At 36.5% G+C, this 14373-nt stretch overlaps 3 protein-coding genes across 3 annotated transcripts; 1 reads left to right on the forward strand and 2 right to left on the reverse strand.

The window, feature by feature from the left end:
• The first annotated feature begins 1933 nt into the window (after positions 1-1933).
• On the forward strand, positions 1934-4453 carry LOC116301909 (mediator of RNA polymerase II transcription subunit 30). Its single transcript, XM_031711079.2, has 3 exons — positions 1934-2294; positions 3327-3422; positions 3878-4453. Exons 1-3 carry the CDS (start codon positions 1950-1952, stop codon positions 3974-3976), a joined length of 540 nt encoding a protein of 179 aa, XP_031566939.1. The 5' UTR covers positions 1934-1949; the 3' UTR covers positions 3977-4453.
• LOC116301892 (uncharacterized) lies at positions 4290-7139 on the reverse strand. Its single transcript, XM_031711061.2, has one exon. The coding sequence runs from the start codon at positions 6758-6760 to the stop codon at positions 5891-5893; it is 870 nt and encodes a 289-aa protein (XP_031566921.2). The 5' UTR covers positions 6761-7139; the 3' UTR covers positions 4290-5890.
• Positions 7140-7335: 196 nt separating this feature from the next.
• LOC116301891 (uncharacterized) lies at positions 7336-10532 on the reverse strand. Its single transcript, XM_031711060.2, has 2 exons — positions 9682-10532; positions 7336-7559 (listed from the first exon to the last, which is right to left on the reverse strand). Exon 1 carries the CDS (start codon positions 10338-10340, stop codon positions 9726-9728), a length of 615 nt encoding a protein of 204 aa, XP_031566920.2. The 5' UTR covers positions 10341-10532; the 3' UTR covers positions 7336-7559; positions 9682-9725.
• Positions 10533-14373: the final 3841 nt, after the last annotated feature.

A 14373-nucleotide genomic window follows, 5' to 3' on the forward strand; every position in this document is an offset into this window, starting at 1 on the left:
CAAAAAAAAAGCGTGCAGGGCTGGAGTTGCTACAAAAAATAATATCGTGCAACATAAATCTCTAAATCTCAAATTGTCCATCTCCAAGATGTTTTTCTTGTTTCGTTGTCGTTATTAAATATAAGAATTTGACACGGAACTCCACTGTTTCATCTTTATAGAGCCGTTTTTAAATGATTCAGAAATTATACGCATCCCGAGTAACTTTGTCACAGCCATATGTATGGGCTTGTCACGGTACGACATGCTTCAAAACAAAAATGGCTTCCCATGCATCGTTTTCGTTCAAATCATCCAAATTCACTCAAAGGTCATACTCCATATTCCTGGTTACTAGCGTGTTACACGGTCTCAAATTTCACTGAGATTTTTAACCGTCATCTCCGACCGATAACGTGTTTTGAAACAGGTGTATATCAGCTATGAAACATCGTTTTGACCCCCTTTTTTTTTTTTTTTTTTTTTTTTTTTTAATATAGCGCGCACGTCTTTATTAATCAAAGTCTAAATTTTCGCCTGTCCTCTAACGAAAAAAGCTTTTCGTCTAGCCAAAAAGTAGCCATTTTTTCGTATTGAGCTAAGTTGATGTCGCCATGATTGCTTATACCTAGGAAAAATATTATTATAAAAGATGACTTGGTTTGTTGGTCGTCCTGCGCTTCGAGGGTTGAACAATTTTCTCCGCGGGTCTTACGATTTTCCACCCTCCGCAATATCCAATTACACTGATTCAGTAGATGAAGAAACACTCTGCGGAATTAATGACACTGCATGTTAAATCCCATTTATTCTTTTTTTTTTTTTTTTTTTAATTTGTTTGTGTTCAGTTGTAGTCCATGTTTTCCACTAATTTAAAGTTAATGTCGGCTAGATGAAATTAAGTTTTTTATATATATTTGATATTTAGGGCAGTTTATTTCATTTCAATAAGCTGGATTTATAAATTAAATGCGGGGTTTTGGTAATCCAAAACATCCGGCCTGACAATTTAAAACGAAACCGGAACGACCTTTAGTCAGTGAATTAAAACTGACAGCATGACATGGATTACATAAATATTGCTCTGTAACTCTTATTAAAATAAATGAAATGAAATCCTACTCGAAAAAAATGAGCATTGTACGATGAGTGTTGAACCATACACATGACAGATCAAGAGTTCTGTCTCTTTTCTCCAATATCTCTCGTTATAAACTAATTTTATTTAAAATTGACTGTGATGAAAGCCAGGAGAAACTTAAAGATGCGCTTGAGGAGCGACGCGTGAGTCAAATATATTCTTATTTGGACTCCACGCGTTGCACACCTGGACCGTTTAATTTGCAAGACCTCATCGATATCAATCTAAGAATATTGGTAAGTGCCTTGTCATTCTCGTAACCAGAGTTCCCTCATAACGAAAATATAAGAAACCACTGCAAATGATAATAATAAAAGAATACAAATTATAACAGGTGATAACGACGATGATAGTAAACGAACTGAAGCTCAAAATAGCATTGATGAAACGAAATTCATATTTGTAAACGATTGCTTTGTTTTAGGATGTAATGATAAAATTTATGGTGGTTGTGATAATTTTATGAAACGATTGATTAGATAACCCTCTGCTCCCTTCGCTAGATTCTCACCTCCCTTTCCTCCTCCTCTCCAACCCCCACTCCCAAAAGGGCTGCTTCGCAGGCTATAGACTGAGGGCCCTATTAGCCATTTCGAGGTTTAGAAAAAAATATTGGGTCGAGTAAGCATGGTAGTGCATTGCGGGACGGTTCTAGTGGACAAAATATACGCCATATTGGAAACATGTCCCCTAAAATAGTCAGCTACTGATGCACTGAAATGCAAACTACACCCAGTTTTTCAATAGCCTGCCAGTATACACACAAAACAAATTTTGGGCTACCTGTGTGTTGGTTGTTTAGCTGACCATCAGTATCGCAGGTTCAAACATGGAGGGCTGGATAAATCCTTCTGTCGCAAACCAGCCACAAAGACAAGAAGAAAAACAAGCTTCACAGCCAAAACCTCCTGTAAATCAAGCAGAAAATGAAATTGCTCTTACTATTCAAGGTCAAAGGACAGTCCAAGATATAGTTGACAAAGCTACGGAGCTGTTTCGTCGCTTACAAGGTGTCAAACTCGGCAGCGGAGACGTCACTATGAGACAAACCCAAGCTCAAAATAAAGAAATTAAGGAACATCTTAACGCATTGAAAGCGCTCTTTGCAAAACTTAGAATTCTTTACAACGAAACGAAGAGAAGAGTAAATGTGCCGGCTGGAGAAAGCTTTGAGGTTTGTGTACACAGGAAGCCCAAAAATAATGAGAGACAATTTTTGGGGTACAACCACATGACTTAAAATTCCTTATTATAAATGTCAATGAAACAGTTGCCACGTTAGTTGGTATGACAAGAGAAGCTAATGAGGAATGCTTTGTTATCATCAACAAACATGGCGGCTATGACTCAACATGAACCCCAAAAATTGTGTTTCAATCGTACCCATTTTAAAACCTAGATAACCTGGAGAAAAACCCTCAAATCAAGGGAGAGAACTAACAAATTCTACCCACATGTGTTGCTGAGTCCAGGAATCAAACCTGAGACCTCAGACGTTTTACCATAACTTGGAAATTTCTCTCTCGTTGATTGGCTTAGAACCATTGTCGATTAGAGGCTAGACCTGCTTGTGCTTATGACATCTGGCATGCGCGCACTGAGGGAGTGGATGAAACAGCTTTTTCAAACTATTTACTTGTATTTTTATTCAATTTTTTTGACTTTGTCATGGTAAAAACAAATGGAAGTCAGTTTTCTATGGGTCTGTACTGTAATCGAACATGAAATGATGTCAAAAATGATCCAAAATGTGCAGTGAAATCACTTGAATTTGGATCATTTTTTGATGTCATTTCATGTTCAATTACAGTACAGACCCATAGAACTCTGACTTTGATTTGTTAAACTGACGTTTGTGAGTGAGGTCAGGATATTTGAGTATTAAAATGCTTAGTACATCCCCCACCTGTAACCTCCAAAATAATGATATTTTGAAGGGAGAAAAACAACCTGCAAATGAAAAAAATGGGGCAAAAAAAGAATATACAGAAGGAACCACATTTTTTTTCTAGGGTAAAAGCATTTTGTATAGAGAATTAACCTGAGGGGGTTTGGGTAGAAATTTGAAGAAGTTCAATATTTTGTTGCTGTATTTAATTCCTGTTTGTCTAGCATGGCATCAGAATACATATAACTTTGCAAGTGGTCCTTTTTACTCTTTAAACTCTTTGCATTTCAAAAATTTGCATTTGCTATTTTCCCCCAGGACCTTATTCCATTTAAAGACCAGGATAAAGGTGTTGCAATGGAGGTGGTGAATGAAAATGATCCATTAGCAAAAGAACATCAAGCATTACAACAGGTAAATGATAACCCAGAGTTTTGTAGCTTAATTTTCATGAAGGAATAAGTAGACAGAATGGTTTAATACATGGGGTTTAAGGCAAAATACAAACATCTCTGTTATGTTTGTTGTTACATTTTGCTATGACAGTCCCTACAATACTAAAAAAAGCTAGAAATACTTTGTTAAAACATTCAAGACAACTCCAGTCATGGATGGTATGTTTTCTCATGTTTCTGCAAGGACAGTGGAGGGGATAGGGAGAGAAGCTATAGCCCCCATGCTTTTTTCCTTTATAATTCTAGTCTCTTATATTTTCCAATCTTAGCACTCACTTTAAGATTGCTCCGTGGTCCTTGTTTTGACAACTAACAAATTTAGTAATGTTTTCATTGACAGAAACCAAAAACCAGAAGGTGGAAGTGTATGAAAAACATGCTAATGTAACTTAATTCTGTGGTTGTTGTTCATAGACTTTAAAAAAGAAGAATGAACAAGTTCAAGAGCTGATGGAAGCAATGAGAACAATGATTTGGGATATCAACACTATGATTGCACTAAAACCTTCCTAGGAGCAATGTTATTCAGCTGGGATGCAGCTATAGGATTAAAGAAAGGTATATAGAAAACCAGGTATGCAGCGTAAAGCTCAGGATATATTGCAGCTTACTGGTACTGTATGTGGTGTTATTGTATTATGCTAAAGGATTTCATCAGATTAGGAGCATTTTAAATTTTAAAATGGAGGTTTTCTAAAGTTGTTTCACATCTTTGAAGAACAACAAAATGTAAAGGGTTAGACCTAAATTTTAAAAAATTGGTTAGGTGGGACAAACTTCTCTCTACACCAGCAGGGTAGGCAAAAAAGGAAGCTGGAATCAGGCATGAAGTCATGAAGTTATTTATTAGCAAATGTGAAGTAATAATAACATCTAGAAATAATCTGAAATCAAGTTATGGATGTCCTTATTTTGAAGGAAGGCAAGAGACTGATGTTTATAAACATTTTTAGATATTCTTATACTACTTAACAAATATCCTGAACTGTTCAAAAAATGTATCAAAAAAAGTTGGTAAAACTGTAAAAATCATTTCATATCATTACTCATTTTATTTATAATTAAGAAATTTTTCAATATTAAATATTATAAATGGAAATGTTTAAATTTTTATAACATCTAACATACCAAATGATCTACTGTTATGTTACAGTTTTTTTTCTTCTTTTGAGGTAAAGAAAATTATATCTCATGTCACGGAAACCAAAAAGCCTCGTGTTAGGCCACTTAAAAAAGTAAATAATAATAATTAATAATTACTGTGCGACTACACCAACCAAGGCCACCCAGACAAATTTTCATACAAATTAGCCAATCACGATTGAGTATTTAAAACAATAAAATCTGTACAAATTTTCACATTTTCCTCTTGAAAGTCATATATTTTACTTTATATGAGTGTGTGTATGATCAGAAGTGGACAATTCACTAATCCATCTGTTATGCAGAGTTAAAATGTGAGTTGGGAAATTGATTTGAAATTCGTTTGGGTGGCTTTGGTTGATGTAGTCACACTCTAATAATAATACATGTGTACATGTATCAAATGCGCCTAATTTTCTTTCTTTTGAAAATGTAGGGAAATAAGATGGCCTCCATGTTGGATGACATAACGAAAGATTTTCTTTTTAAATAATAGAAAAACACCTTTGTAAAATCTTCCCAAAATGCCGCAGCAATGGCATCACATTAAGCTATAAATAAATGCATTAAGCTATAAGCTATAGAAAGCAATTCTTGAAAGTATCTAAGCTCGTTTCGTTAACATTATCCATCATCTTATTTTGTGTACATCATTCTTCTTGGGATTTAAAGATGGACAACCATCAGCTACCATTTCAGTCCAGAAATCGAAAGCTTTGAAATAATATTTTATAAAATATTGATTGGAAGTAATCATATTTTTCAAAGTAATGATAATTAAAGCGGTTATCGTATGAGTGGAAAACGTACGATACTGACTTACAGCCAGTGCACGGTACCACATGCCGTAACATTGAAATTGTTTTCCATTGTCGTCCAGTAATTTATCCAATCACAACGCGTACTTAGAGCAGTTTTTGTATGACTGTGAAAAGCTCAGAGCCGCAAGCGTGCCGTGCCGTGACTGTGATGCTTTCTAGAATTTTAATTGGCTGATTTTTTTCACGCGCAATATGATTGGTCTAAAAGTGCCATGATCTTGACGTGACCGTGTCCGCGCCATGTTTATGCCGTGTTCCGGGTATTTGATTGGATGGAGAGTAAATTCTCGTGCAATGTGATTTGTCTGGCGTAAACCTTGCTGTGTCACGACCGTGTTCGTGCCGTGAGCTTTTCACAGTGATACGAAAACTGCACTATACGGCAAGGTACGCCACGGCTACACGGCGGTGCGGCCACGAATTTGCCGTATCGTTTCCCACTTAAACGAAAACCGCTTTATTTCTAAATCGTATGTTCTTGTACGAACGTTAAAGAACGACTCGAAACCTCACTGACTGTAAACCTCTTCCCTTGTCGCTTCATTTTATGCGATTCAATAATAATATCGTGTCTTTTGTCATCGTAATCGAGAATGGCTAAAATAGCTTTCATTTGCTCGTCGGGATGAAAGTCAATCATGTAATAGAAGAACGCATCGCGAAGGAATTTGATTCTGAGTTGAGTCTGTAGTTCCCTTTGTGCTTGTTTCGATGTAGTGGCAGGATTTGAGACGAGATTGACCGAAGTACTTAAAGACGAAAGCCTACAGTCTTCGCTTATTCGATTATTTGATTTAAATTCTTCAAATTCTTTTTGAACGGTTTTGAATTTTTCTTTCATCTGTAGCAGCTCGTTCATTGACGAACAACAAGGGATGATTTCCTCAGGATCTTCATCTGGATCTTCCTCCGTTCCTTTTTTCTCCAGTCTTTCTTTCAAATCTAACACTTCTTGTTTCAGTTTTTTATTCATTTCTTCGATTTCATCGTAGGATTTGAACTTTTCTTCAGTTTCCTGGGTGAATTTCTTTCTTTGCGATTGTTCTTTTCGAAGATCTTTTCTCGTTTTCTCCAGCTCTTGTCGAAGCGAGGAATTCTCTTTATCTCTATCGAATAGCAGTCTCCTTGTGTCTTTCAGCGCTCTCTCTAACTCGCAAATCGTTGCTCTGAGAAGAGAATTGGTCGATACATTCATTGAATCAGCTACAATACCTTCACTGTGATCATTTTCTTTCGTTTCACAATATTCGTCGTCGGACAAATCGATTTGAAAATTCTCAATCTCTCGCTCTATCTCTTCCTCGATGCTAATGCTGTTTTCAGTTGCAGACATCGTGGAATATTTATCATTTGTGGTTGGCTGCAGCACTTTTGCTTTCAGAAGTCATTCTCTTGTGGTATTTCGTTAACAAAAGACTTGTGAAGTTGGTCTGCGCATGCGCTACTTTGTCAAAAAAATTCTGTTCGTATTTTCAACTGAAATCCTTCGTCAAAAGAGAGTCAAGCCTTCTTGACTACTTTCTTAAACAAGTAATCCAATATTCTACTTTTTACCAAATAATTCATTGGTAATTCGTATCACTTGGTCAAGGATTCTATGAGCTTAAGCAACAATTATTCAAACCAAGTCTAGTAAAGTGCTCTTTTTGCGGGTACCAGATATCTTTTGTTGAGAAATCTCTGTCAATTTTAAGACTTCAGTCTATGGAGTCGCCAATTCAACTGTCTTTTTTTTTTTTTTTTTTTTTTTTTTTCGATTTAAGACAAATTATTCAATTGATAATCACAAAGTTTCGTTTACCACAAAATGTCGATTTTTTATTTATTTATTTATTTTTTTTTTTTTACCTTTTTACAAAAGGATTCTTTATTTTCTTCTTCTGCTTTCAAAAGAAGTCAGTTGTTTAACTTAATATAATCCTATGTTTGCTGGTTTTTACAGACGCAGGTGTTTTTCAACAGGTCTAAAGAATTTAACTGAATTTCTTTTGAAAGGTTTTGAAGTCGTTTTCACTTACCCCGTTGTTTGTTGGGTTCCCTGTGGTTTGGGAAACGTGTCACGTGCTCCAGCCGTCCTTATTTGTTTGGCAACAAGATACAACAAACAAATATGCGCGTATGGTAGCATACTCCTAATTCAAAAAAAAGATAGGTGATAGGCCATTTCGACATGGCAATGCTCTCGTCGACTACATTGATACACTTATTTCAATAAAGTTAGTCACCAAAAACCTAGAAAGCCGTGTTCGCTGAGGATCATGGGGAAATGCTTTATATCTAACAAGTAAAGCTTTTGTCACAAACTGCAGCAGTTGAGGATGCTCAGAGGTGGTGAGCCTGTAAATGGTAGAAGATCTCATGTCCATCAACAGTTATCAAGCGGTTGAAACATGTAAAATGTATCTATCCATAATCCTTGCCGGTCTCAGATTTCAAGCTTTTCAGGTGACTAACTTTATTGAAATAAGTGTATGCTCTTGACGAAAATAAGAAACAGAAACACAAGTCATTCCATCTATTCTTGGATATTCTTCGCCTATTGCCTATCACCTTTGGCGGTGACAACGTTTCTTGAATTAGATGTATACATATGAAATATGCGCGGCACATAAATGAAAGTTATAAAGTTTTTTAAAAGTTGGAGTTGCATGCTGTTACGCTACTATTTACCGGTCTTTAGCAACACTATTCGTTTCCATGGATACGCCAACGACTCAAGCAACTTTAACAACTATTCTTTATTCGATTTTCTATTGTGTATTTGTTATATTTATATATTTATATGTTGTATATTATACAATTATTATATTTTATAATTTCGTTATTAATTATTGGGTTTTAAACAGTCTGTATATTGATTGGTGCACATCCTGCGGCACCTACAATAATACAGCTATTTCAGTAAAGGTTGGTAAAGGTTTTATTGCACATTGCTTACCAAGATTTAAATGTATCGTGAATGATCTGTAAATAATGTCAGCGCAGAAGAAAGTATAACGATAAAGTTTGGGAAAATTCCATTTTATGACCTTTCGCTGATTGCATTCACATCTCGCCTAGACTAGAGCGATCTGCATTGCTATAGTATCAACAACCGCCTCCTTTGCTGAGTCAGAGTATATAAATAGCGCTTTCTAGTTCCGTCGATCGGTAACGTCAAATGACTGATTCAAAACAAGAAAAATCTAATAACAAATAAGTAAAAACATCCACTAAGATAAAAGTGAAGAAAAGCGAAAAAAACTAAGATCGGTCCAGCGACAAATTATTAAAAAATTTCGAAAAAGTAAAATTAGTTTTTCGGGTAAATTCTACCCTCGTACTTCAAGATTGATGAACGTTTAGCGAAATGTTTTGACAAGTTATTCTCATAGCACCAGTCGTGAGACGGCCGAACAGAGGTCAGTAAACAATAACACCACTCGACTTGGACCTTTTTGAACCGGATATCACAATGCCTGCGCACTAGCTGGTAGGTCATTCAGGGTCTATTGATCTGTTAACTGTAGTATTTTTATATTATTCGCTGGTTTTGTCGATATGTCATGGCCTGTATAGAAGCACATGTTAGATGAACGGGTAAAGGCGTGGCTAACCCTTCACACTTGCTCTCTGTCAATCGTGTTGTGATCATAAATCAGTCAACAGAAGCTCACTCACGTGTCAATCCAAAGAGCAATTCTGTCCTTTTTTATACAACAATCTCCTTTAATCCTCGTTCTAAACATCTTCCTTAATAAACATTATCCAGGCTATTTATATTTTCCCGAACAATTTGAACTTTGCGCTTTGTAAATAAATATACTCTATAAAATAGAGTTTTTGTATATCGTCGGAATCATCGAATGCGTTCCTCCTTTCAATTATTTAGAATAATGTCAACGATTATGGAAAATATATGATAAAGATGTTTTTTTAAATATAAAATCGAAATTTTAGCAAGTATTTTCGAAATTAATGGATTCGTTTAAGAATAACTTCAATGATTATGGAAAATTTACCAGCATTTAACTCGCGTTAGTCCCTGGTTTTGTCAAAGACTTGGTGTATATAATATATAATGGTAGTTCGATAAACCTGTGAAATAAGATCGCCCAGAATATACTGTCTAATACTCGAATGGGAACAAAAGAGAACAATAGAATCAGTGTCTGGTAGTATCTTCGACAGTTACCTTTATCAGTTGACTATTTTACAGGTTTATCGAATCCATTTTTTCATCTAGTATGTTCGGTTAGTATAGCTAATGCGTACCAATTATCGAGTAGGTGGATGTTCTTGGGTACTACTCAATACAGTTAACTCACAGTACAAGGGCTATCCCTCTGGGCTACTCCAACCCGAACTCGATTTCGCTCCATTGTTCGCATATTTCGCTTCAAATGGAGGTATTTTTGTTCAGTTTGATGGAGTTTGCGTTTAAGATCGACGACCTCTTTCATGGCGACGCAAATCGACCCACAATAGCACGTGTGACCACCATTTACTGTAGCCTCGTTTTCTTTCGTTTGTTTTAGGATGTCGTCTCTCTGGGATCGTTGTATCGACACATCTTCTTGAAGTTTTTGTACAATCTTTTCCAAATCAATTACTTTTAACTGTGACTTTTGGAACTCGTCTTCAATGGCGACGCTCGTGCAAGTCATGTTCGACTTCCTCATGTCTTCAACTTGACTCCTCAGGGCGTTAATCTCGCCGTCTCTCTCAGACAGCAATCTCTTGGACTCATAGAGCGCTTTTTGTAGTTCACTGATCGTGTCTCTTAAAAGCTCATCGACTGTGGAAGAACTGTTCTCGCGGCCATACTCCTCAAAAGCGACCTTGTCGCACGATTCTAACCCTTCACCGTCCTCTCTTTTACCAATAGCCGGAAGATTACCCGCTGATCGACTCGAATAGATTGAAGACGCCATTCAAGAACCACAAACTGTCTTCAGGAGATAATTCTAATTGAATTCAACGGTTATTGATTCCAAGTCTAGCCGTAGTACTGAGCTAGAGAGAAGGTTCATCTTTTCATTACCATTGATAACAAAACTATTGGTATTTGTTATCAGAGTACAAGCAAGTACCTTGAATAAATCATGAGCCTTTGCCACCAGTGTTTGCTTATGGAACGCAAAATTTGACAACCGTGTAAGCAAGGAAAACAAGAGAAAAAAATCACCAACAAGTTATTGATAAAGAATGAACGCTTTGACACTTCAGGGTAGGCATCTTACTTCGGTCTGATGGAAAAAAATAAATGTCGTTAAAAGCTTTAGTCAGTGATATACGCTGAAGTAACACTCGAAGTGGCAAATGTTTTAAAGCAGACAACTGATGCTTTTGACTTGCATGAGAAGTTTTCTCAGTCTTGTCATTCAAGGTGTGGTCATGAAAGGTTCCGTTCCGGCGATCTTCAGTGTTTTTTGTTCCATGCTGCGTGAATCATTATTTCATAGTTAAATTCAATGCGGTAAATCAAAACATCGAGCTTGATAAAGTGGACCGCGGTAATATAGCGTTTCATTCACCTGAAGTAGGATTAAATTAAAATAAAAAGAAAGCAAAACCTGAGATGCAAAAACTCTTTACTTATTATACAATGAAACCAGGTACATTTATTGAGAAAATGAAGGAAGATGCTGATGGAATCAGTCCTAAAAAAAGCACTAAAGACTAGCCCTACGACACCAAGAACTTTAAAGCAAAAATGCAAACACCTTGAAACAATATAAATACTAAAAATCTATGCACATCCTGCAACATCAGGCCACGAACCTCGTCATGTCAAGATTAACGATATCTCCTGGAACAAAAACTACACCTTAAAAATATATCAACAATATAAGCAGTAATCAAAAGTCCATCCAGACTACTAATTTTTCTTCAGTTAACTGGATGTTTACCATGTAATGCTCTAAGAGTTCTTTTATTTTACCTTACACATAAACAAAAGCAACCCTGAATTTGATTACGATTCAATGGGGTTTTAACACATTTACTAGTCCGTATAAAAGACGAAAGGTGATTTTCAGAAGAATTTTTGTCGTCTTTTCACAGTGAAAAGTGTTTTCGTTAACGGAAGTGCCACAAATAGCGAAATATTTGTTGTTGTATAATTACGTTATTTATCAAATTCAAAGGACACTATTGTTTAGTGTCAAGACACAAAAGCACACCAAGTAACAAATTTGAACAGAAATTGCATTGTGTAAATAAACAACTGCGCTTTTAAGAATTTATGCTTTAATTGCAATGGTTTTGATTTCTTACTCCCCGTCGACAGACACAAATGAGAGAAAAAGTATACACTGAACTGTTTATTTTTTTCGTTTCGATCGTTCCTTTGTTTTCCTTCTTCTTTACATTATTTCTTGAGTTTATCTTAAATGTTTCGAATTTTTTATCATCACTTAATTACCAACTTTGACAAAAACTCTTTGTTTTTATTACATTATCAATTCATTTCTTCCTCCCTCCTTTTTTCTTTTTTTTTTTTGAATGTACAAGTATACAATTTACACAATTTATGCATGTAAGTTGTCAAATGTTTCCTTATTGAAACTAGAACTTCAACGAAACATTACGTGCTTGTCGTGGTTGAGCTAAGCAATTTTGAGGTGTCAAGCATCGAGTGTCTCTCTCACACTGTAAGGTGTCAAGCTTTCCAGGTCTTTTAGAAAGTCTGTCATTGAGTCAGTGTGTTATACATGGTTCATGTACGCGATCACTGAAGCTGGAAAGCTGGAGTGCAATGGATAGGTACGCCTCTTCTCTTTAAGGGCTTACTTGTTCAAAGCCAGATTTCTGTTATAATCACATATTAAATCTTATCATGGCATTGATTGACTTATAATTGGTCTGAGCCTGGGTCAACTCTCTTCACTAAACACTACTTCAACAGGGCCCGAAGTACAAAGCGTGGATAACGTTATCGATGCCGCAACGGATTAGTCTTATCCTGTGGATAAATTGATTGGTCCAGCATTGAATTATCCACTAGATAAGGATGTATGCGTGATATAGCGCTATCCATCCTACCGGACCCAGGGGTTCAATTTCAAGAAATACATTTTTGCAATGGCTACAAGAAATTGGTGATAGATGAAATCTTTAGTTGATGCCAAGGCATATCATGACAATGGTCCCTACATTGGCGAAGCTCGTTGCACTATTGCACAGTAACTAAGCTTAGTTCATATTCTCTTGGTAGATAGTAATTGCCATTTTTTTTTCCCCCATTAGGAAATTACGTACCTCAGATGTATTAAACCTTCTTTTTTTTTTTTTTTTTTTTTTTTCTCGTGGTCACGTACTAAAACTGATGCTTCACTATGACAAAATAAAAACAAAATTGTAATTTTGCTCTTTTTTCTTCTCCATTTCCTCAATTCCAATTTCCTCTTGTCCTTATCTATCCCTTCACTCCCTCCCGGCACTCCTGGTTGGGGACGGAATTCCCTCCATGCATTCCCAAAGAGAACCAAACCAGTAACCCTTGCAATACGGCATCTATCCCTGCTCTGACTCTTTCCTCTAGTCCTCGTCCTTCTCTTTTCTCAATAATATTTACCAAACTTATAAAAAGGATCGCCACAACAGAATAACTCAATCTTTCCTAGTCCAGAGCTGGACCCACTCTTATCGATGCGCGCGCATCGGATAGAATCAAGTAGCTTTGTATTTCGTGCGAATGCGCGGTAATCCCTTTTATTTTTGAAATATAAATAAATCAGCTCGTGAGAAAAGTGGGTAAGTTCTGGACTAAATCTTTCCTAAAAGTAGATCAAACCACACACTGATTATTCCATTAACCATTAAATATTCTAAGGGGATGCAAAGGACTATGGGTCAGAATTTGGGTCAGAGATAAAAAAGCCATCTCGCCTCCTCAAATATGATCACTACCACAATGTTATGCATCATGAGTTGAAGTTGTTGTCTACCCTTGAACTTTCGAGGTTTTTAGGGGATTATTTTGTCACCCTGCTGGTTCCAGTATCCCATGAGTGCACTCGGATAAACTTCGCCACAGGGGAGCCATGTTTTGATTTTCCCCATGTGTGAGGTATAATAAACTGATCAAATAGTCAAGCTCGGTTGAGTACTTATCTTATTAATGCTTTATACAATATCTCTGTTTTACTCCGACAAAGGACTGATAGGTCCGAAACATCACTGATAGTTATAAACTTTGTCATACGTGTTCTTACTCGGTCCCCCTCCCCCCCCCCCCCTCCCCCCCTCCCCCCCTCCCCCCCAAAAAAGTAGCTAGATAGGATGGAAGGTCATAAAGGATAAGCCATAAAGTAAATTTAAGGGATTTATAATTAACGAGACGCCCTATAGGAATTAACTGGGTTGCCTGTGTCATGGACAGAGACCTAGTACAGCTGAAGAAGTTTGCAATGATTGCCAAAAAAAATAATGGAATCTTTCACAGAAAAGAATGATCTCGTTTAACTCGTCTAAGACGCTCTTCTCCCTTAAGGTGTTCTCTACATAATATTTAAAGATTTGCAGGTTCTGCCCTTTTAGTAGGCTATAAAATAAACAGTTTTGCGCTTTGCATGTCACACTACTTGTGAACTTGATCTTGCGCCATGACGCAACAAGATCAAATGTTTTCAGTCACAATCACCAATTAATTTTCTTATCTTTTCACCATTCTTTGTTATTATATTATTTATCTGGGTGCCTGTTTATTTTCCCTGTCAGAAATCGCAAAAATTGCGCAATATTACCCAAAAGTCTACACGGCACCACCCACTGGTCCTTTGCGGGTATATGATATAGAGTTTCCAGTGTGCAGTAAATGTTCTAGCTTGTCAGCAACTAACTTTTCCAGGAAAGATAGGAAGGCATAGCTCTACTTTTTGCGGATAACCGTCTGATCGAACTTATACAGGTTTATAAGCATCCCACAGGAATAAATCTTTTTTTCAATAAAAAGATTGCCTT

The sequence above is a fragment of the Actinia tenebrosa genome, unplaced genomic scaffold (genome assembly GCF_029948245.1).
Source record: "Actinia tenebrosa isolate PJP-AT-01 unplaced genomic scaffold, QUT_ActTen_1.0 PGA_scaffold13__45_contigs__length_12533684, whole genome shotgun sequence".
Taxonomy (NCBI): Eukaryota; Metazoa; Cnidaria; class Anthozoa; order Actiniaria; family Actiniidae; genus Actinia; species Actinia tenebrosa.